This window comes from Peromyscus maniculatus, chromosome 3, assembly GCF_049852395.1.
Source record: "Peromyscus maniculatus bairdii isolate BWxNUB_F1_BW_parent chromosome 3, HU_Pman_BW_mat_3.1, whole genome shotgun sequence".
In the NCBI taxonomy this organism is placed as follows: Eukaryota; Metazoa; Chordata; class Mammalia; order Rodentia; family Cricetidae; genus Peromyscus; species Peromyscus maniculatus.
Genome location: NC_134854.1, coordinates 80,437,765 through 80,462,357, shown reverse-complemented (window position 1 = coordinate 80,462,357; position 24,593 = coordinate 80,437,765). Strand labels below are relative to the sequence as shown.

At 40.6% G+C, this 24,593-nt stretch overlaps 1 protein-coding gene across 2 annotated transcripts in view; it reads left to right on the top strand.

Moving 5' to 3' along the window:
• The first annotated feature begins 1,172 nt into the window (after positions 1 to 1,172).
• Positions 1,173 to 24,593, top strand: part of Lancl2 (LanC like glutathione S-transferase 2) — a 65,535-nt gene continuing 42,114 nt past the window's right edge. Inside the window, exon 1 of one of the 2 annotated variants that reach the window (XM_076566863.1) lies at positions 1,173 to 1,962. In XM_076566863.1, coding sequence (XP_076422978.1) covers positions 1,756 to 1,962 — 207 coding nt within the window. In that variant the 5' untranslated portion in view covers positions 1,173 to 1,755. Of the gene's footprint in view, positions 1,963 to 2,071; positions 2,241 to 24,593 lie in introns of those variants that run through there. The other variant, XM_076566864.1, reaches the window with a different exon arrangement.

The window sequence follows — 24,593 nt, the reverse complement described above, 5'->3', positions numbered from 1 at the left end:
AGGTCCAAGCCCCTCCTCCCTACACCAAGGCTGTGCAAAGTGTCCCACCATAGGCACTGGGCTCCAAAAAGCCAGCTCATGCACCAGGGACAGGTCCCGGTCCCACTGCCTGGGGGCCCCCTAAACAGTTCATGCTAAACAACTGTCTCGCCTATCCAGAGGGCCTTGTCCTGTACCATGGGGGCTCCTCAGCTATTGGTCCACAGTTCATGAGTTTCCACTAGTTTGGCTGGCTGTCTCTGTACATTTTCCCATCATGATCTCGATGTCCCTTGCTCATAGAATCCCTCCTCTCTCTCATCGATTGGACTCCTGGAGCTTGACCTGGCACCCGGCTGTGGATCTCTGTATCTGCTTCCTTCAGTCACTGGATGAAGGCTCTAGGATGACAGTTAGGGTATTCAACCATCTGATCACCAGTTCAGGAACCCTCTCGATGACTGTAGGGTCTGACTTTTACAACTCTGATCTAAACTTTCATAATAAGGTTTGTGTGTGTGTATGTGTATGTGTGTGAGTATTGCATGTATGACAAAGGACAGACATGAAAACCTAAACCTTTTCCACTTTTCTGCATTCTGAGGCTGAAGGCGGGAGTGACTGACATCTTTGCTGTTTGGTAGTCTTCCATCATGTCACCTTTGGCATTATACCAAACATGTACCTTGCTAGGACCCGAGAAATTACACAGTAGGCTGCTCTTGATTCTTGGCTTTCTTGCATACTAACTTGATTTCTCCAGGGGGCAGAAACATTTTGCCACCAAGTACCAAAGTTTATTAAATGAAAGAAAACTGAATAAGATAGTTCCTTTCAAATCATTACACAGATTTGGTCCTAGGTAAACGGGGCAAAACACACAGAACTAATAAAGGCTGTGACTTTATATATTGTGGTTATAGAAATGCAAAGATCTATTTGCTTGTGTCCTGTTTGCCATCCATGTTATTCTGCTGGCCAATTATGTTAATCTCGTGTTTATGGGATTCTCTGGTCTAAGCAATATTTAGATGATTAATAAACATTCTTCCATATGAATTCTCGTTACCAAAGACGAGCATTTACTCAAAACAAAGAGAATGAAAATAAAACATAACAAAACAAAGGCCTGTGGCTCCTCCTCCAAGCAACCCCCCTCCCAGTGGTGATGAATGGGAGGGACTGTATGCCCCCTCCCTCGGGAGGCTATCCTTTCCCTGTTTTAGGCCGTTTTGAAATTCTTTTCTTTAGAAGAGATATTTTTTCTTTAATCAAACAAAGCAGCTGCTGTTCCTGGGACTGGCGCACGACCAGGGGCCGAGGACACGGACGGGCAGGCGGCAAGGCTGGGCTGGTGAAAATACAGTCAGTTCGATGCTGGAGCCTCCGAAGATGCGCTCTTCCCTGGTCTGCGAGGCGCTCACACTCTGAATGAACCCATCTTTTACAGGCTTTCCCTACCGGAACGTGAGCTTCGCGGGCGAGCGGTTTTCTCTAGAACCTCTCGGAAGGACACAGCCGCCGGGGAGACGACGGTCACCGGGAGGCTTTGCGGTTCGGCCGGCCGGTCCGGCAGGCTGCGAGCAGCTGCCGGGAGGGCGTGACGGGCCACGGCTGGAGGTTCGGCTTCTTCGCGCCGGCGGCCTCCAGATGTGCCAGCCACGGTCCGCCGCCAGCCAGGCTTCGCCGCGCAGCCCCGGCCCAAACGCCTTCCCGGAGGTTTGTCCCTGCCTGCGCGCCGTGCCCTGAGCTCTCCGGCAGGGGAAGCGCGCGGACATGGGCGAGACCATGTCGAAGAGACTCAAGTTGCACCTCGGAGGGGAGGCGGAGATGGAGGAGCGGGCGTTCCCCAACCCCTTCCCGGACTATGAGGCCGCCCTCTCCGCCGCGGGGCTCGCCGCTGGAGCTGCGGAGGAAACAGGCCGGGCTTGCCCTCTCCCCACCACCGAGGACCCGGGCCTCCCTTTCCACCCCAACGGGAAGGTGAGTCGGCGGCCAGGGCCCGGACCAGCGGTTGGGAGGGTGAGGCCACCTCCGCCAATGGTAGCGTCCGGCGGTCACGCCCTGGGGTGCGATGACGTCACCGGCGTGCGTCCCCGCCCGGGGTCGGTCCAGCCGAAGAGGCTGGGAAAAGGCGGCGGGGCAGCGCGCCCCATCTGATGGTAGACGCTACTCGGATCTTTTTGTCGCTGAGCCACTCTGATGGAGCACTTCGATGTTTCTTGGGACTAAAAAGTGAATTTGTTGTCGCTGTTAGTTAGGTAGTTTTTTTTTTTTTTATCATCATCACACCTGCCTGTGGGCACGCCCTTACTTGGAGAAAGGCTAAAGTCGCACCTTATTCAATCTTTTAAATTAATCTTGTTCTTTAATACTTTCATACATGCATTTATTTCGTTCTGGTTGCTCCCACCCCACTGTCTCTCATCTCCTTAACCCCCTCTACAGCTACCTCCCTTACTAGTCGCTCCCTCCACATTTATGTCTTGTTTGCTTCTGTCTGCCTGGGCTTGCCCAGGACCGTCTGTGTGAATTATCCTTTGGAACCCGGTGGGTTCGCTAGGGTACACAACTGTAGCTAATAGCTCGGTATTAAGGGCTAGGGTCCCATGAGCCCCTCCTCATTCATGACTGACTGTTGGGAGGGCCCTTCTTGTTCCCATCCAGTGCAAATAATTATAGCAGTTCGGAGCTCTTGGCTACATTGGCTGCGTCGTGTCTCAGAGGCTAGAATTTTCCCGTTCTTGTTCCCTATCTTCTGGCTCTTACACTTTTTTTCTGACCATTCTTCCTCAACGTTCCCAAATCTTAGAAGGTGTAGTACACATGGCTTGTTTAGGGCCAAGCTCTCACCTGTTACTTGTAGTGATATGGAACCTTTGGGTATATGCCCAGGCATGCTATGGCTGTCTTAAAGCATTACTTGTTTATTTTTGAAACAGGGTCTCTCTATGTAGCCCCTAGCTGGCCTGGAATTCACAGATATCCACTTGGCTCTGCCTCCTGAGTGCTGGAATTAAAGATACGCTCCATTATGCTCAGCATATTAGGTATTTTTATTTCTAACTTTTGAGGACCCTCTAGATTGATTTCCAAATTGGCTTCACCAGGTTACACTCTCACCAACAGTGTGAAAGGATCCCCTTTTCTCCACAGCCATGCTAGCATTTGTTATTTGTATTGATGATAGGCTTTCTGACTGGGATGAGACAGAATTTTAAAAAGGTAATTTTAATCTGCATGTCACTCATTGCTGAGAATGTTGAGCTCTTTTTAAAATGTTTACTATTTGTAGTACTTGTCTCGAGAAACTTTTTTTTTCCCAGTTGCATAGGCCCCTCCGCCATAAAGAAAATCATTTTGTGGAAGTGTTTTTCCTGCATGTGCATGTACCATGTGCATGCCTAGTACTAAGGAAGTCAGAAGAGGGTGCGGGGTCCTTGGCAAATGTAGTTGTGGACAGTTGTGAGCAATTGTTTGGGTGCTAGGAACCAAGCCTGGATCCTCTGCAAGAGCAGCAAATGCTCTTAGTTGTTGAATTATCACTCTGGTCCTTTGTAGCCCATTTAAAAAAAAAAATGTCTGTTTTCTTGATGCCTAGGATGATTTTTTTGTGTTTTAGGTTTTTGTATATTCTAGGAACTAGACACTAATCTGTTGAGTGTGCTGCTAGAAAATATTTTCTCCTATTCCATGGGCTGCCTTTGAGATCCATCCCATTTGCTGACTGTGGCCACGATGCCTATGTACAGGAGTCCTATTCGAAAAGTCCTTACCCATGCCTATACATTGAAGTATCCTGCCTACTCTTTCCTCTAGTAGTTTAGAGCATCAAGTCTTAGGTTGAGGTAGTTTTGTGCAGGGTGGCAAATGAAGATCTAGTTTCTTTCTTTTGAAAGTTGATACCCTATATTCCCAGCACAACCATGACCTGCACAGCTTTGGGATTGACCCGATGGGGCATTGGGGGAAATGAAGAAACAACAGACATACTACAGAAAAGCCGGTATCTGGTGAGCTGTTTTCAGCAGCCCAAACTCAATGCATTTATTATAGAGCTGAGTGTGGAGGTGGGTTATTATATTCAGCTGAATGAGGAGGGATTCTCTGCAAGGGAGCAATCTCAGGTTGCAGTCATTCAGGGAGGAAGATGTTGTTGATCTTTGCAAATACTATCAGCATCAGTACTTGTAATAGGGAAAGCTTTGCTAGTTCCCTGATCCTGACCTGGGGAAGGGTGTGCACTTTGCGTGGTCTGAGTCACTAGGGTCTTTGACATGGCCATGCTTATGACAATAATACACATTCACTCTGGACTTCATCTGCTCTCCACATGGCACCATTTGTTTAAGAAGCCTTCTTTTTTCCTGTGAGATTTTTGTCAAAAACAAACAACAACAAAACCCATGTAGATGTAGTAGCATGGATTTAGACCTGAGTTCTCAATTATATTCCATTGGCCTACATGTCTGTTGTGTTCAGGCACCATGATGTTTCTATTAATATGGATCTGTAGTAAAATTGAAATCAGGTGTGGTGTCCTCTTTTTTTGTCCAGGATTGGTTTGGCTGTCCTGTCTTGTTTGTGTTTCCATATGAGATTTAGCATTATTTACAGTAAAGTATTGCTTGCAATTTTGATAAGGATTGCATTGAATGTATAGATTGCTTTTGGTAGGATGGCCATTTTCACAATATTTATTTTCCCAATCCATATGCATGAGGGGTATTCCCATTTTCTAGTATCTCCTTCAGTTTCTTTCTTTGGGGCCTTAAAGTTTTCACTGTAGAGGTCTTTAATGTGCTTGTCTGGATTTATTCCGGGGTATTTTGTACGTGTGTGCCTGTATGTGTATTGTGGATGAATTTCATTACCTGGTTTTCTTTTCAGTATGTTTGTCATTGGTACACAGAGAGGCTTCTGGTTTTCCTATGTTAGTTGTGTATACTGCCACATTGCTGGAAGTGCTCTGAAGAGATTTTGGTGGAGTCTTTAAGGGTCTCTTTTGTATAGGATTTCATCATCTGTTAATAGAGACACGTTTGACTTTTCTTAATTGGTTTCCCTTTATTTTGTTCTCCGTCATTTTACTCCTAGCTAAGAATTCAAGCACTCTGTTGAAGAGGACTGTAGAACATGGGAGTCTTTTGTCTTGTTCATGATTTTTGCAGGAATGCTTTGAGTTTTTCTCATTTAGTTTGATGTTGGGTGTAGGTTTATCATATATAGCTTTGTGGTTTCAAAAGCTCAGGCCAGGCCCTGTCTCATTCTTTCTCTGCCTTCTGCCTATGGATTAGGGTGTAAGGTCTCAGCTACTGCTCTAGCACCATGCCTGCCTGCCATGCTCTCTGCCATAATGGGAAGCCTACTGAGCTTCTGAAACTGTAGCCAACCCCCAGTTAAATGCTTTTATAACTAGCCTTAGTCATGCTGTCTTTTCACAGCAATAGAACAGTAATGAAGACAGTGTCATACCAGTGTTGTGATTATGTGATTAGCTAAAGAAAAAGTGAAATGGAAATTGTATTGTGTTTGAAAATGAAAAGGAGACATTTGAAGGGGATGGGTCCAAATATTGTGAAAGCAGTGATCTGATGTAGTAGTGGTTTCTCTCTGTTACACTTTTAATACTTATCTTAACACCCCTTTATTGCTGTGTCCATCCAGTTCAGAGTTACTGAGTCCAGCTCCAGGAGCTGGGTTATGGTAAGTAATCCAGCAGTTGTGAAGTGTAGATGATTTTTTAACTAGCAGCATCAGTTTTATGTGGTATTTTGTGAGGGTCCAATCAGAGAAGGAAAACTACTGAATTTGATAGAGGAAAATTAATGTAAAGGATTGTTATTAACTGTAATGAGATTGGTGTAATGGGAAATGTCTCATAAGAAGTAAAGAGAACTCCAGAGAATATAGGAATAGCAGCTATGAGGAACGGGCTGTACAGCTAGGACTGAGAGAGCACTTAAGGACAAGGCTCTGGGTAGTAGCTGTCTGATGCTGGAAAATGAATTACCCTGAATTTAGCAACTTTAAAACACTTATCTCACACAGTGTCAGAGGGTGAGGAATCCAGATCCTCATAATATTGCAGTTAGCCGTATGGTTCTGACTCAGGGTTTGTCATGAAAATGCAGTCATTTCAGAGCTCAGTGAGGTAAAGATAATCTTCTCACCTCCTTCACATAGTTGTTGGCAGGCCTGACTAGCTACTGGTTGGTGGCTTCAGTTAACTAAGTTTTTTTTCCCTTTTATATTTGTGTGTGTGTGTGTGTGTGTGTGTGTGTGTGTGTGTGTGTGTGTGTGTGTATGTGTGTGTGTGTATGTGCATGCATGCGTCACGGTTCTCTCCCTTCCATCATGTGATTTCTGGGAATTAATTTCAGGTTGCTGGGTTTGGCAGCAAGTGTCTTTACCAGCTTACCCCTCTCAAAGGATTCAGTTTCTTACCACGTAGGTCTTGCTGTAGGGCTGCCCTCATGACACAGCAGATAGATACCCTGTCCTGACAGTCAGTGGTCAAGGAGACACAAAATGTTAAAGCATGTTCTCATAGAATTTGAGACTGAAAAGGAAATAGGGCCAATTTTGAATGACTTGATTAATTTGAAGAAAAAGAAATGAAATTAGAGAAACTTTTACTTTGTCTTTGTAATTTGACCATCTTGAACTATTGGTAATGATTTATTTTATGGTTACTTAATTTCCATAGCTTAAAAAATTGGTGGATTCTCTTTTATTTCAAAATGTATTTGACATCTTAACATATTACAATAATATAAAGAAATCTCAATTGTCAAGAGAATGTAATTCATTCAGAATGAACAATTGGATACCTGAACCTCTAGCTACCCAAGCAGTTGAAGCAAAAAGATGGCTTAACCTCAGGGTTGGAATCCAGCATGAGAAACTTAAATGAGATTCCACGTCTTAAAGACAGATATATTGAAGTACAAAGTGAACAAGAGTAGTGTGTGGGTGTAGGGTTATGGATGGAAGGGTGTCATCTGTAATGCTTGTCAGAGTGAGGTTTATGTGTCAAGGACATTTCCTGGATACCTGTTAGGAATGCAGATCCCATTCCAAACCTAGTAAACTACAATCTCCTTAATTATTCTTGTGAGGCACATAGGTAAAAATAATATCTTGACTCATTTTCAAGTATATAACCAGGGTGATTTGTATGCTTAAGTGCCACACAAGTCTATATGTCCATCCTACCTCTACCCTCTATCCCTTTTGATACCGTCATGGTGTTGTTGATCAGGATTGCAGGAATGGGTTCTTTCTCTTTACCTATTTAAAGAGTAACACTCAGGCACATGTTATTGAAAACAGAAACACAACATGCGTATTCATAGTTCTTCACACATGGCAAAGAGACAGACTCTCCAGAGTGGGGAGGTGTCCCAATCTGGAAAATCAGAGCTGTTCTGTTGGGAGTGGAATAGCTTCCCTTTTTCCTCCTGAATTGGCTGGTTTGGGCTATTTTAGGGAATTGGATAATCCAGACAAAGACAAGGAAGCTAATTTCTTCCCACCACAAGAGCTCCACCCACCCTGCCCCTCAATGGGAAAGAGACTTGAAATTCCCACATTTCCTTTGGTGGGAAAATGCCCACAAGGTTTTCATCTTGAAGGAGAATAGTCAGGAAATTGGCCATTTAAAGTGTTTTAGTAAAAAGTACATCAATCTGCCCAGATATTTTTCCCCTTGTCTGTCTGCCAGGAGGCTGTCTGACTCCTAGTTCCTAGTCTTTTTCTGCTGTGGAATAATCTTTTTGTACACTGTGAAGACGTGTCTTTGCCAAGGCACCTTCTGATTGGTTTAATAAAGAGCTGAGTGGCCAATAGCTAGGCAGGAAGAGGTTAGGCAGGACAGAGAGAGAGAGAGAGAGAGAGAGAGAGAGAGAGAGAGAGAGAGAGAGAGAGAGAGAGAGAGAGAGAATATCTAGGTGCCAGAGAGACACCAGAGGACATGGAGAGGAACCAGGAGGTGCAAGATGGAAGAGAGGTAAAAAGCCACAAGGCAAAATGTAGATTAATTAATATAAATGGGCTCATTTAATTTATAAAAGCTGTGGGACAAATTTAAGCTGTAGGCTGAGCTTTCATAATTAATAATAAGTCTCTGCTGTGGATATCACTCTGTATAAATAAAATGCTGATTGGCCAGTAGCCAGGCAGGAAGTATAGGCGGGACAAGCAGAGAAGAGAATTCTGGGAACAGGAAGGCTGAGTCAGGAGATGCTGCCAGCCGCTGCCATGAGTACCAACATGTAAGATACTGGTAAGCCACGAGCCTTGTGGCAAGGTATAGATTTATAGAAATTGGTTAATTTAAGATGTAAGAACTAGATAGTTAGAAGCCTGAGCCATTAGGCCAAACAGTTTAAATAATATAACAGTCTGTGTGTTTGTTTGATAAGTGGGCTGCGGGACTGCCAGGGCTTAACAGGACCCTGAGAGAAGCTCTCCAGCTACAAGTCTCTGTGTTGTTTTTTATGAGCTGGCGGCCCTAAGAAAAGTCCAGCTACATTTCCCCGGTTTTTTTTCTATCCCTGTCTCAAACCACCTCCCTCCCTCCCGAATTTTAAGATTCAATACTCTGAAAAAACACTAAGAGAATGAGAAGTGACTCTTGCTTTAAGCATGCACTATGTGTCATATGACACCAGGTGCAGTGACACCTTGGCCATGAGCACACACTGTGCATCATTTGTAACACCAGGTGCAGCGACACCTTGGCCATGAGCACACACTGTGCATCATTTGTTCCACCAGGTGCAGCGACACCTTGGCCATGAGCACACACTGTGCATCATTTGTTCCACCAGGTGCAGCGACACCTTGGCCATGAGCGCACACTGTGCATCATTTGTTACACCAGGTGCAGCGACACCTAAAGGAGTTTTCCAGGGACTGATTGTGTTTTTCTTTTATGTCATGGCAGGAGAATAGGGAGACTGAAACATCAAGATTAACATATGAATAAAGCCTGTTTGCAGAGGAAGACTGGAAGCCCTTTGCCTGGGCTTCCTCTGAAGTAGACCATGAGAGAGAAAAACCTCCAATATACAAACTTGAGGGAGGCCAGCATTATATAAATGTCCTAGAAAGGGTCTTGGCTGCATGGCCCAGTGCATCTGGAACTCTTTTGGATCCTTACCCCATTTCCATTCTTGGGAGTACTTTGTCTTAAGCATCTCTCTTTTCTAACCATGTGCCCCTGGTACAATCCTTTGCCCTGAAACACAGGAGTCTGGAATCAGTGCCCTCTGAACTCAGATCCACAGCTTGCACTTGACACCATGATGTGTAGGGGTTGAGGTACCTGCCCTCAGCCCCTACCCAGGGTCTGATGAGAAATGCTTCCCAGGAGCGAGGGAAAAGTGAAAGATTTCTATAACTTCACACATATGGCCAATGCTCTTCATTCTATGTGCTCTTTATTGTTGTGTTCTTTGTTTCTTCCATCTTTATTCTATGACATCTCTATTTTACTACTCATTACAAATTCCCAAGCATATACGTATTCATTCATTAACAATTCATTAGTAAAAACTACAAGGCAAACTTTCAGGGACAAGCATTCTGACAAGAGTCACACTTGGCAAAGACTTGGTCAGCTTAATTGGTGGCTGACAACAGCTGTAGGTTGTAAAAAGTTCTGGCTATCTCTTAAAGGGATAGCCACAAGGGTTACAAGGGAAGAAACTGAACCAGTGAGAGATCTAAGGAAGAGGCAAAGAATACATGTGCTATTTTATGTGATTAATAATATCAGGACTTGGTTAGTCAGTTAACAGCCTTTTTTCTTTTAATCACCTGAATCTCAGGACCTATACATAGTCTACTGAGCCTAAAATCTTGCATTAAAAACTGGTGCAGAAATAAATACAAAGTGTTAATTGCTTTTGAGTCAGAGTGAGGAGGTGATGGTGGAGGAAGCTTAGGGCAGCATAGGTGCTGTTGATCTCCTGAAGGACTGAGATATATATACCCAGACCAGACACCTGCGCTCTCACTTCCGGTTCACTATAATTCTTCTGAGGGGTTTTGATCTAACAAGACCAGGCACCTGCAATTACTCTCTGTGAAAGTTCTACCAAGACACTTTGTCCGGCCAATATTTACCTTGTCAGTGCCTAAGGATGGAGAACAAGACCTCTAAGTGTCTACAGTCCACATGGAACAACAGACCTAGTTATGAAGCATATTTTAGTATATTTCTGTTCATAAAAATTGTACAGTTAAATAAGAAACCATCTTCTTGACTATTCACAATTATGTGTGCCCATAAGATTGAGATGTAGTCATGAGATTACATGTACACATTATGGTAAATGGGGAGATATCATAGCTGTTCTTAAGGAAGGAATGTAGTTCTTAGGGAAGAAATGAAGTGGCACATGAGAGAAACACAGACAAGGAGCAACTGGTCATTTATTGTCAGTAACCTCATGGCCTTGCCAGGTGGGGCTTCCCATCAAAGAGTCATTCATTTGGTGGGTTGACATGTGAACACTAGTTATCACCTGCTGTATACTCTCACAGCCTTGTTCCTGGTCCCTGGTCACTCACATTTGGAGCAGAATAAATGCTCTTTTATTCTCTTTGAGGTGAGAACTTTGGTTTTGAATCAGTAGTTATGGTTCCCAGATGTGGGGCCCCAAGAACAATCCATTTTTCTTTCATTGGAGGAGTTACTGGGCTTGGTGTCAGGGACCAATATGAGGTCCTTATTTCCAAGTATCTGGCCTGCCTCCTCAGTTGAATACTGGTGCGTTCTTCATGGGTGATGGGATACTGGTGCGTTCTTCATGGGGCTCAGCTCTCCCTTGTTTGGTTGATGGTCCTTGTGTTTATTGTGAGATGGTGTAGGATATTGCTGAATACCCTTTTGGTTTGCCTTCAAACTGTTTCATTGAAGGAATTCATTTTATTTGATTGCTTTGAAAGCCTTTTAGTGTCTGGCCATTCCCTTTTTTATGTTTTCAGACCTCTGAAATCATGCCTGTTTGATAATTTGCTGTCAGTCTCCCCCATCCCACCCCCCACTGGACATTCCTCCCATATCCAATCTGAAGAAAGGAGAGACATGTCCGGAAAAACAGATTATTTGTTATACTAGCTGAATTTGATAAATGTTTTAATCAACTCACAATTATTTTTAAAGGGAAAATCTAATTAAAGAAAACTTGAATTTATATTTCCCTTAATGGGTAATATTAACTGTCTCCAAATTGACTAATTTTGCACGTTTTAACAAGCTTTCCCAGGCAGTACAATTTTTAAAAATGTCATAAATGGACAGAATGATTTAATTGGAATTTAAAATCATCTAAAATAATTAAACTTGGTAATTTACAAAAATTAATAGGACCTCTGCAAGTACATCTAAATTAAAAGATGTTAAATATAAAAGCAATTAAAATTTTAAGAGATTATGTCAGAATTAAAGAAAAATGCTAAGAAATATATTATCGAAACTCTTATTCTCTTCTGCCTTTCTCTGCCCTTGTCTCTTCCTTGTTTATCCCTAAACAGAAGAAAATTCTGTGTCAAAGAAAAGCTTTGTTCTGGCTTGTTCCAGGATAAAGCCCAGAAGCAATCCCATTCTACATTAAAAATTCCCATTTGTAATGACAACTCAGGTGATTAACTCTTGAGCAGGGATGATAATCTATTTTAAATAACAGACATTCTAGTTGCCTTTCTGTCATGATAAAACACTCTGATCAAAAGCTGTCTGGGAGCCGGGCGGTGGTGGCGCACGCCTTTAATCCCAGCACTCGGGAGGCAGAGCCAGGCGGATCTCTGTGAGTTCAAGGCCAGCCTGGGCTACCAAGTGAGTCCCAGGAAAGGCACAAAGCTACACAGAGAAACCCTGTCTCGAAAAACCAAAAAAAAAAAAAAAAAAAAAAAGAAAAAAGAAAAAAAAAAAGCTGTCTGGGGAGGAAAGTGTTTATTTAGCCTATATTTGCAGGTCACAGTCCATCATTGAAGGAAGTCAATGCAGGAACTCCAGCAGAATCTTGAAGCAGTAACTTTGATGGAACAGCTGTTTGCTAGCTTGTTCCCAGGCTCATGCTTGGCCAGCTTTAATACCTGCCCAGGGAATGGTGCTGCCCACAGTAGGCTAGGCACTTCTGTATCAGTTAACTGTCAAGATAACCCCCTGTAGATGTGACCACATGCCAGTCTGGTTATTCTTTTAGGTGAGAGACTCCCTTCTCTGGTGATGCTAGGCTGGGTCAAGTTGCCAGTTAAAGCTAACTATGACAACAAGCTTCAGCTTTGATTCTCCCCCCCCACACACACACAAGCTTTTTTATGTCTTAGAAATAAAATGATGTGAAATTTCTTGCTTTGTTTGACTTCATTCTTGAGAGAAGGTTTCACTGTGTAGTCTTGGCGGACCTGGACCTCACGCAGCTCCACCTACCTCTTGAATATTGTTAGTGCTGTGATTAAAGGAATGTGCCACCACACCCAGATGCTTTGCTTTATTAGAAATTACACTGAGAGTCCCATGAGTTACCATTTGAGCTAGATGCATATCTTCATGGTGACTGTCTTTGTCATCTTGTATCTTAAGAAAGAACCGAGTAACAAAATCGTTTTTGATAATTGCATATTTTCAAGCCTCTTGAGCACTATGAATTTAAGATATGTGTATATGTCTGTATATTTATTATTTCATATATATGTGACTATAAGCATTTTAGTATAATTTTTTACTATTGCTACCTCTTTTGAAAAATAAGTTTTATAAGATCCTTATATTTGGCAAGCTGCAATAGATACAGTTCTAAAACATTATAGAGAAAAAGGTGATTTTACACCTGCTTAAAACCTTACAAAGCTCATCCTAATGTGTCTGATTACTTCAAAAATATAACTTTTCTATTGCATGCATTTGTGACAGCAGCTTAGATAAACAGATGGCCCCAAAACAAATAAGATACAGCCATGCCTGACTTTAATTCTGCTATTTGGTTGAATTGTGGACTCAAATGAAAGGTCAATGAATTTGAAACAAAGACAGTTTCTAACTGACTGTCATAATATGACTTAACTCTTTAGCAAATAATTTAAATTTACTAAAAAAACAAACACAGCATGCCAATGACTTGTATCTGTTGGATATTTAAGACGTTATGAGCATGCTCTCTGTGTTTCTGATATAATTTCTTTAGTTTTTGTTTGAATATAATTATTAAAAATATTTTATAAGTTTTATTAAAAATGCAGAAAAGGAACCATCAAGTAAGAAAAAGATATAAAGGTTCTAAAAATACTTTTGGTAAAGTCCTGGAGAGACTAGAGACTGTAAAGGCAGTTTACAGAAAGCACATAGCCAACATCAAAATAAATGGAGAGAAACTCAAAGCATTTCCATTAAAATCAATAACAAGACAATTCCTGATTCACTCTCTCCAAATATATTCAGTATAATACTTGAAGTTTTAGCTAGAGCAATAAGACAACTGAAGGAGATCTAGGGGATACAAGTAGTAAGGGGAGAAGTCAAAGTATCTGTATTTGCAGATGATATGATAGTATACATAAGTGACCCTAAAAATTCCACCAGGAAACTTCTGCAGCTGACAGCAAAGTAGCAGGTTACAAAACTAATACACAAAAGTCAGTAGTCTTCCTATATACAAAGGACAAATGAACTAAGAAAGAAACCAGGGAAACCACCTTTTATAAAAGCTTCAAAAATATAAAGTATCTTGGGGTAACTAACCAAACAAGTGAAAGACTTGTATGTAAAAACTTTAAGACACTGAATACAGAAATTGAAGAAAACATCAGAAGATGGAAAGATCTTTAATGCACAGAGATCAGTAGGTCCTACCAAAAGCAATCTACAGATTCAGTGCAATCCCCAACAAAATTCCAACACATTCTTCACTGAACTTGAAAGGATAGTTTTCAGCTTCATATGGAAATACAGAAACAAAACAAAAAGCCCCAACAACAACAACAATAACAACAACAACAAATAGGATAGCTGAAACAATCCTGATAAAAGAACTGCTGGAGGTATCTTCATCACTGACCTCAAATTGTGCTTTGGAGCTATCGTATGAAAAACAGCACAGTACTGGCATCAAAACAGACCATGTTGATCACTGGAATTGAACTGAAGGCCCAGACATAAGTCCACATACCCATGGACACCTGAGGTCTGATAAAAGAGCCAGAACACACACTAGAAAAAAGACAGCCTATTCAGCAAATGGTGCTGTCAAACTGGATGGCTGTTTGTAGAAGAATGCAAAATAGATCCATACTTGTCACCCTGTCCAAAACTCAACTCCAAATGGATCAAAGATCTCAACTTAAGACTAGATATAATGAATGTGATAGAAGAGAAAGTGGTGAATAGTCTTGAACTCACTGACACAGAAAAGTACTTTCTGAACAGAAGAACATCAATAGTACAGGCACTAAGAATAACAGTTAATAAACAGCATCTCATGAAACTGAAAAGTTATGTATAATAAAGGACATCTTTTAGACAAAGCAGCAGGCTGCAGAATGGGAAAAGATTTTCCAACTACACATCTGATAGAAGGCTAATATCTAAAAATGTGTGAAGAATTAAAAAAAATGCACATCAAGAAAACAATGACACTCTGTGCTTATTAGAGATTCCTCCTCCTGCAGCAGATGGGAACAAATACAGAGACCCCCCAGACAGACAATATGCAGAGAGTGAGAGACCATGACACTCAACCCTAAATGGGATGTCCCCATCAAATCCCACCCCTTGGGGCTCATGGGAATTTCATGAAAAGGAAGTGGAAAGAGTGTAAGAGCCAGAGGGGTTGGAGGACACCAATACATCAAGGCCTTCTAGACACATCAGGAGTAGTGCACATATAAACTCATAGAGCCTGAGGCAGCATACATAGGTCCTGCATGGGTTTGTACCATATGGATCCCTAGAGATTAAAGGAGAAATGGATAGACACATGGCTCCATCTCTAACCCAGAACCTATTTCCAACTGATAGCCACTTGCAAATGAAAAATTAGTTTTCTTCAAGGGAGTCTCATTAGGGAAACAAGCTACTACTAAGGGTAGGCTGTATGCCTGGCAGTATATGCCAATACAAAATTAACTCAGCAGCATCTTTGGAGATTCTTGGTCTCATAATGTTAAGTCAGGGCTTTGGAGTGGGGCACTTTACAGGTCCTTTGCATACTTATTATGGCTTCTGTTTTTGTGGTTTTTATGAGATTCCTGTGTGTATGAACGTGTGTGTGTGTGTGTGTGTGTGTGTGTCTGCATATATATGCAATTTCTTATTTGGCTCTTTTGTTCTATTCCAATTGTTTGTTTTTGTTTCATCTTATTGTATTTTATTATTATTCCTTAGATACCTGTTTGTTTTCTAACAAGAGACAGAAAGGGACTGGATCCACATGGGAGGTAAATGGGGAAGAAGTAGGGAGAAGGGAACTAATTAGAATATATTATCTGAAAAAAATCTATTTTGAATAAAAGGAAAAAAGAAAACAATAACCCATTTTAAAAACGGGGTACAAATCTAAACAGTATCCTCAAAAAGAGGAAACACATATGGCTGAGAAACAAAGAAATGTTCAACATCCTTAGTCATCAGGGAAATGCAAATCAAAACTACTTTGAGATTCCATCTTACACTAGTCAGAATGGCCAAGATCAGTAAAACAAATGTCAGCTCGTGTTGGCAAAATGTGGAGTAAGACGAACAGTCATCCATTGCTGTTGGGAGTTCAAACTTTTACAGCCAGCATGGGAATCAGTGTGGCAGTGCCTCAAGAAGCTGGGAATAGATCTACTTCAAAGTCCAGCTACACCACTTTTGGACATATACCCAAAGGATGCTTCATCCTTCTACAGAGATACTTGATCAACCATATTCATTGCTGCTCTATTCATAATAACCAGAAATTGGAAAGAGACTAGATGTCTGTCAGCAGATGAGTGGATTTAAAAAATGTGATATATTTACACAATAGAGTATTACTTAGCAGTTAAAAAAATGGAATCATGAAATTTGTAGGTAAATGGATAGAACTAGAAAAAAATTGTTCTGAGTGAAGTAACTCATACCCCAAACACAAATATGATATATATTCACTTATATATGGATGTTAGCTTACGTCTTTGATAAGTAGGCTATAATGCATATAACCACGGAAATTATATATAGAATAGGGGACTAGTGGGGGATTGGATCACCCTGGAAAGAGGAAATAGTTATGGATGGATGGGGTGGGATGGGTTAGAAGAATCAAACAGGGAGGGGAGGGTTGAGAGGGGGGAGGGAGGGATTAAGGGAGAGATAGTTAAAATTAAGGGCCGTTTGAGCGGGTGTATGGAAACCTAATATAGTAGAGGCTTCCCAAAACATATGCTTATATGTTAGTGATCTAAATGAAACACCATATAAAGGAGATGGAGCCCCAACTGGACATCTCTTGCCACCAAAAGAAGCTTCCAGTTCCAGGAATTGATTACATCTAATTGAGTTGTTGGCCAAAAGGGCTCCATGGCAGCCCCCAAATAATCCAGGCTATTGCCAAAGTTATTTGTTGCTCTCCATGGACTGATGTCCTGTAGGTGTAGGTGAAGACCACACCTACACAACTTACTGAAGATGGAGAATTCGAGTTGGTGCCTGTCTAGAGCCTTTACCCCTATGGACTAGTGTTCATGGTATAGAAGATAGTCTGCCTGCTACCAAAGGAGAAAGCACACAAACGCCTACCCAGCTACAAACTCTGATCTACAATGGTGACCTGCATGCAAGTGCATCCGTGCAATAGCAGCACAAAGCTCGTGGGACTAGCCTACCAATGTCTGATTCAAGGATCACTCCATGAGATGGGACCCGTACCCAAATCTGCTCTGGTGGCCAAGAACACTAGGGCATGGCCCAGGGGGAAAACTTAATACTACACTTCTGCTAAAGCGTTGATTCTCAACCTGTGGGGCGAGACGCCTTTGGGGTTGAACAACCCTTTCACAGGTGTAACATATCAAATCTTCTGCACATCTGATATTTATACTAAGACTCATAACAGTAGAAAAATTACAGTTGTGAAATAGCAACAAAATAACTTTATGGTTGGCGATCACCACATGAGGAACTGTACTAAAGGGTCATAGCATTAGGAAGGTTCAGAACCACTGTGCTCAAGAAATCTAGTAACTAAATGATCCCTAACAACATTGTGCTATACTCATAGATCAATGTATTATTTATTGCTCAGCCATCATCAGAGAAGCTTTTTCCTGCAGTAGATGGGAATAAATACAGACTCAGAGCTAGACAATGTGTAGGGAGCGAGAGACATTAGAACATTTGGTTATAAATGAGATGTCTTCATCCATTTCCTCCCCACAGAGCTTAGGGAACTCTGCAGAAGAGGAGGCAGAAAGAGTGTAAAAGCTAGAGGGGATGGAGCACACCAAGGAAACAAGGTCTTCAGTACAGCAGGACTCATAAACATACAAACTCACAGAGACAGTGGCAGCATGCATAGACCTGTGCAGGTTTGGGCCTTACGGGGTTCTAGAGCTCAAAGGAGAAGTGAACACATGCCCCATCCCTAAACCAGAAGCTATTAGTAGTTAATAACTACTCACAAATGAAAATTAATTTCCTCCGAGTCTCACTACATATACAAACCACTGTTAGGGCCAGGTCCTATGCCCAGCAGTAGATGGCCAACTCAAAATGAACTCAATGGTATTTTTAGAGGTATTTCTTTCTCCCATAATACGTTGTCTGGTCATTTTTTCCCCTTTTTCTTACCCTATAGGCCTTTTGCTTATGAATTTGTTCATTATATTATGCTTTCTGAGTTTGTGTTGTTAGGGGGTGTCTGTGTGTGCCAATGTGTATGTCTCTACGTTTCTTGTGCTTTTTCTTTGTTTGTTTTGTCCTTTTCCACTTTGTTTTTTACTTTACCATATTTTATTCTTTTTTTTTTTTTGAAGAGAGGTCTGCCTTGTTTTCTAACAAGAGAGAGCAAGATTTGATTGGCTGGGTAGGTGGGGAGGATCTGGGAAGAGTTTGGGGACCATAAATAGAATATATTGTATGAAAAAAAATATTATCAATTTAAAATACAAAACAGAATTTTAAAAAATCCTATCCACAAAGAGGTTTACCAAAAAGTTACAGTGGAAAAAATTGGCAATTTAATAATATGTATAAAGGTAATATTCATTTACTACTTATAATATGTATGGAGTTTGGATTCACTTCTTGTTCAGAAAAATAAAATATCACAGTCACAAACAGATGAGAGGGAGAAATGTTGAGAAGAATGTAAGTATAAGTTTATAATTTGGACAAAAAAAGATTAAAAAGAAAAATTACGTAATTTTTTTTTTATTTAAAAAACTTTTTTTTCATTTTAAATACCAACCACAGATCCCCCTCACATCTTTCCTCCTGTCCCCCGCCTCACTTCCCCTCCGGCCTACCCCTCCTCCACTCCCCCAAAAGGGTAAGTCCTCCTATGGGGGGACAGCCAAGCCTGGTACACATTCAGTTGAGGTAGAACCCAGCCCCTCCCCCCGCATCAAGGGTGGGCAAGGTGTCTGACCGTAGGTAATGGGCTTCAGAAAGCGAGCTCATGCACCAGGGATAGAAATGATGTTTTGTTTTGTTTTGTTTTGTTTTTTTTAATATAATAAAACATTTACTTCTTGCCAGGTGTGGTGGCACACATCTTTAATCCCAGTATTTGGGAGGCAGAGGCAAGCAGATCTCTGAGTTCAAGGCCCGCCTGCCTGGTCTACATAGCCAGTTCCAGGACAGTGAGGGCTATATAGAGAAACCTTGTCTCAAAATTTTTTTTCTTAAAAATGAAATCTAGAAGCTTAAGGCAAATTTAAAAATTAAAACCAAGTCACAGAGAGTTCTAGTAAGTTCTTTAAGTTTGTTAGGGGTAAGACTTAAGTATGATATGTTTGATGATTAAATTGCCAAGGCCAAGTTTCAATACCCAATATAAAACCAATCCATGATTCTCTGTTCACAACAAAGTTTTGTTAAATATTGATCTTAGTATGTGTGCTGTTTTTTGTTGATGTTGTTTTATTTTTATTTTTTGTTTATTTGACACAAGCTATAGTCATCTGAGAAGATGGAACCTCAATTGAGGAAATCCCTCCATCTGAGCTCCTATAGGCAAATCTTTGGGAACATTTTCTTGATTAATGATTGATGTAGGAAGGTCCAGGCTATGCAGTTCTGAGTTATCTAAAGAAGCAAGCTAAGAGAGTCCTGGAGGGCAAGCCAGTAAGCAGCATTCGTCCATGACGTCTTCAGTTCCTACTTTCCTTGCCCTGACTTCCCTTCAGGATGGAGTGTTTCCAGCTTATTTTTGGTCATGGCGTTTACTGTAGCAATAGAAACTAAACTATTGCAGAAATTGATACCTGATTCATGGGGTGTTGCTGTAACAGACCTGACCTCATTGATTTGGGGAGGATTGTGGAAGCCCTTTGAACTTTGGGTTGAAAAGGCTCAGAGCCTGATGAGCTGCTGTTTGGAGAACTGGGAAAACAACAACAGTGTGTGAAATGCAGATGATGGAGGCCTGGCATCTGAAGTTTCAGAGAAAAGTCTGACAGTTCCTCAAAGATTATTAAGTCTCTTCATGTGCTATTTTTGTACTAAGAACCTGTGGTCTCTAGTCAGCTATGGCTGAAGAGTCAGCTATGATTAACAAGAGACCAGCATCATTGAAATGAATCCTTTGCTTTCCTGGGGCAGTTGATGTTGGTTAGCTGAGGACGGTGAAGTCAGTTGTGCGTAAGAGACCAGCATCATTGTGACGAAATCTGGGATTATTTTTCTCATGGCTGGCACATAAAAGCATTGATCCATAAAGTTCCAAGGCTGTATCTCTTGCTAGTAGCTGAACTTGATAATGTCGAAGAGTTTCCTGGGTGGTACTGGTGTCATGAGAACCTCAGGATTGAGGGGCTCATGGAGAAAGCATGGGCGTGGCACTATGAAGCAGGATCAGAGTCCCTGAAGAGAGTTTAGAGAGACTATTGGTAAAGTTAGGTGCAGCCTCAGGTGCTATGGAAACCCGAGCGTGTTGGAAATGCCAGTATGATGGGATGACCACTAAGGGTAGCAGCGGCTGTGGTGTGGAGTCAGCCTGAGCCTGTAAGACAAGCTGTGTGTGCCTCAGAAGGAGCCTCAGTGGAGCCGCCAAGTCCCTCTAGAGTCAGAAGACCATGAGTCTCAAACACTGAATTATTTACACTGTAGTTTGCTTTTGCTTTGTTCAGATGGTGACTGTGTCTTAGGCCTTCCCTCTTGGAATAAGAAGTGTGTAACATACTTTTTATTTTACAGGAGCCCACAGTTAAGAGAGTTTGGATTTTTAGAGAAACTTTGGATATATTGAAGAGACTGAACTTTTAAAGACAGTGGGACTTTAAAAGTTCTATGTTTTATATTGTGATATTAATATGAGATCTTGGAGATAAACAAAAAAAGGAAAGATGGTTCAGTGATGAGTTTATGAGTCATGTTGACAAGGGATCAGTTGTGCTAGGTTTTTTTTTTTTCTTTCTGCCTCGACACAAGCTATGGTTGTATGAGAAGAGGCATCCTCAATTGAGAAAATGACCCTAAAGATTACTGTTAGGCAAGTCTGTGGGGGTATTTTCTTGATTAATGACTGATGCAGGAGGGCCCAGCTCACTGAGTGTGGTACCACCTGTGGATAGGTGGTCCTGGATTATACAGAAGAACGGCTGAGCAAGCCATGGAGACCAAACCAGTAAGCAGCATTCATCTGTGCTTTTTTCTTCACTTCCTGGTTTTAGGTTCCTGCCTTAAGTATGCCCTGACTTCCCTTCATGATGGACTTAAAGGCTGTAAGATAAACCCTTTCCTAACCAACTTGCTTTAGGCCATGGTGTTTATCACATCAGCATAAACCAAACTTAATACAATATGTTTTTCTATTGGGTAAAGCTTCCACTTACTAGATTACTACTACATTAACAATAGAAAAAAATTATATTAAAATAATTCCTACCAGAGGCATTACTGCTAAATTTTGTAATAAAAAATCTTATTTTATTAAAATTATTTAATAATCATGAACTTATTCTGTGGGATAAATATTTATATCTATACTTGACCCATTATATAAAAAAGTTACACTGTGATTCTGATTATCTTCATTCATGTAAATTGATGACTAAGCAACTACCACTAATTATAAAAGTTAACTCAAAACTTTGACCTCCTCGGCCTAAGGTATTTCTATTAGTTCTTCTAAATCTGAGATATAACACTTTTAAACAGTATTCTTATGTCTATATGAAGTAAACACTAAAGCTATTTTAAAATTTTAAGTAAAAACACTACATGAGAGGGGCTGGAGAGATATTGGGAGCATTGGCTAGAGGACCTAGGTTCAATTCCCAGCACCTTATGGTGGCTCACAACCACCGGTAACTCTAGTCCCAAAGGACTGGTTGTCCTCCTCCAGACTCTACAGGCACCACACAGACGCGATGTGCAGACGCGCAATGAAGCAAATAGTTCGGAGCCATCTCTATTAAAGGGAGACAAATACTATTATAAGGGTTGTTTTTAAATGTGATAATTAGAAGTTAAAATTGGTTACAGTGTTTCTCCATGGGGAGCTCCCAAGATGAGAAGAAAACTAGGTGATTTCATCAACTGAAATCAAAGATACCACAGCCAGGATTCCATTCAGCCAGGAGGAAAAGAACTCTTATTAGGCCCTTCACTTGAAATTTGTGTCATCTTCTGAAGACACATTCCTGTGAAATTCAAAAAAGTTGGATGGCACTCATCTTCCACTACATTATATCCCGTCACTAAACTTTTCTAACTCTCACTTTGCATTTCTTAATTTTTTTATATTTATACACTTTTGGAGTTTAAGGTAGTTCATATTTAGCTTGGTATGCTCCTAAGTAATAAAAGTAAGACTAATACTGATTTTAGTAATTTTACAAAATGGATACTACTGTTTGCTTACCCTACACCCTTCCTTACTTGAACTTAGTTTTCATGTTAAAAAACAGATTCTAATGCTTTCACTGCCATTGTAAAAGAAATTTCTCATTTTTCGGTATAATTTGGATAAGAGAAAGACAGGTTTAAATAGACAAAAACATGTTTTATACCCCCTATTTTTTTTTTTTTTTTTTTTTTTTTGGTTTTTCGAGACAGGGTTTCTCTGTGTAGCTTTGCGCCTTTTCCTGGAACTCACTTGGTAGCCCAGGCTGGCCTCGAACTCACAGAGATCCGCCTGGCTCTGCCTCCCGAGTGCTGGGATTAAAGGCGTGCGCCACCACCGCCCGGCTTATACCCCCTAATTTTGTGAATACCTGTATTAATTTTTTTAATTTTTACTTATTTATATGTATGGGTGTTTTAATTTTTACTTATTTATGTTTTGTCTGCATGTATGTCTGTGTACCATGTGTGTGCCTGGTGTCTGCAGAAGCCAAGAGAGGAGGTTGAGTTTCCCCTGGGAATGGAGTTACAGAAGGTTGTGAGATAGGAATCAAACCTTGGTTCTCACAAAGAGCAACCAGTACTCTTAACTCTCCATCCTTGGATATCTTATATTTTAAATCCACCTTAGACAAATACACCTTTTTTCCTTAAAGAAGAAAAGAAAAATTATTGGGTCTAACCAATTACTGGATTGCTATGTTTCTAATAATGTTAAAATATTAAGATGCAGTGAATTAAACACTGTTAATGGCATTTTAACATCCTTAGATGTTTGATAAAGTTAAATAGTTAAAACTCCATTTACACTAGTTAGAGATGCTGAAAGATTTAGGTTAACTCTTCTTATCCAAATTATATAAAAAGACACTGGTATCTAATAGTATCAATATCTGTGGTGTTTAGATCTTAGAAGTTTGTAGTTCTTGATTGAATATTTAAACTGTTCTATAGTATATTTAGTAAGGGTTTAAATATTAATTCAATAAATTCATATTTTACTACAAAAAGGTAGAAAGAAACTATTAAGATAAAAATAATTTTTATTTATGCAGGGCCTATAAAGTTAAGATTTCTAGAGGTCTGACCTACTTTCTACTACTGTTGGTCATGCTTAGTACACGGGGAAAGACAATTTTGTTAAAAGAAAATAATTCTAAATACTGTTTTAACCTAATTTCTCTTGTGATATAACTGTCCATTTACTTCCTGAAACTAAAATCTTGTGTAATAGCAAGATAATAAAACAAATCAATTTAGTACACAAAAGTAGGATTTATAATAATGTAGTAACAAATACCAATTGCTCATAAAAATGAAAGCTAGCCACTCCACGTGAAGTTATAGATATAAAATCATACTGGGAAACAGAAAAACTAATATTGAAAACAATAAGTTCTTTCAAATACTCCAAACAAATGAAGTCCTTGATAAGGTACAGATGACTATAGACATGGGGGGACTGAGCATGCCTTCTGGTAAAGGAGTATGTAACACATACAGAGGGTTGGCTGTTGTTAGCTATGCCCCTCATGCATTACCTCTACTTTCTTAGGCTATACTGTGTTTTAACTTGATATATAAAACACATATCTCACATATAAATATTATGTCAGATACTGCTGTGGAACAATCCTTTTCTATACTATAAATATGATGTATTACTGTCATTTGCTAATAAAAAGCTGATGAAGAGATTGAGCACAAGTATGGTAATATTTTATTTGTGCTGAAATGTGATTTTATTTGTTTATTAATAAATAAAATTGCCTGGGGAATCAGAGCTAAAAGCAAGCCATTTAGCAGAAGTCAGGTGGTGGCACACGCCCTTAATCTGATCACATGGCAGGCAGAGTCTCTGAGTAGTCAAGGACACAGCCAAGCGGTGACCCTAACCTTTAATCCCAGTACCAACCTGGAGGTCTGTTAGACAGGCAGTGATGAGGAAATCATGTGGTTGGGTTTAGAGCCAATGAGAAGGTAGAATAGAAAGGCAATAAAAAGACAGGCCACACAGGAGAAGGTCTGTCTCTTAGGGGAAGAGACAGCAGCAACTGGTGAGCTAAAGGTAGTCTTGGGCTTTGCTAGTGGTCTGATCTCTTAGGCTTTAGCTCTGTATTTGGCTCTGCATTTCTTATTTACTAAGACTTTAGAATTTCATCTACACACAAGAGCCAGACTAGGGGAATTTTGAGAACAGGAAAGGTGGAGTCAGAGAGTTGCTGACAAACTCAGAAAAGCAAGATGAGAATGTCATCCTGAGAAAAGGTACCAAGCCACGTGACTAAACATAGATAAGACTTATGAGTTACCTTAAGTATAGAGTTAACTAGTAACAAGCCTGAGTTATCAGCTGAGCAATTATAATTAATATAAGCCTCTGTGTGGTAATTTGGGAAGCGGCTTCTGGGTATTTGAGAACAGGCAGTCGGGACAGGAAATGTCTGGTTACAAGATGTAGAGGAAAAAGTAAAACCTCTTATCTTGATCATTATGTCCTGTAGATTTGATGATATGATCCAGGGATTTTTCTATTAAAGCCTTTACCAAATTTTTCTCTCTGCTACTGTCTACT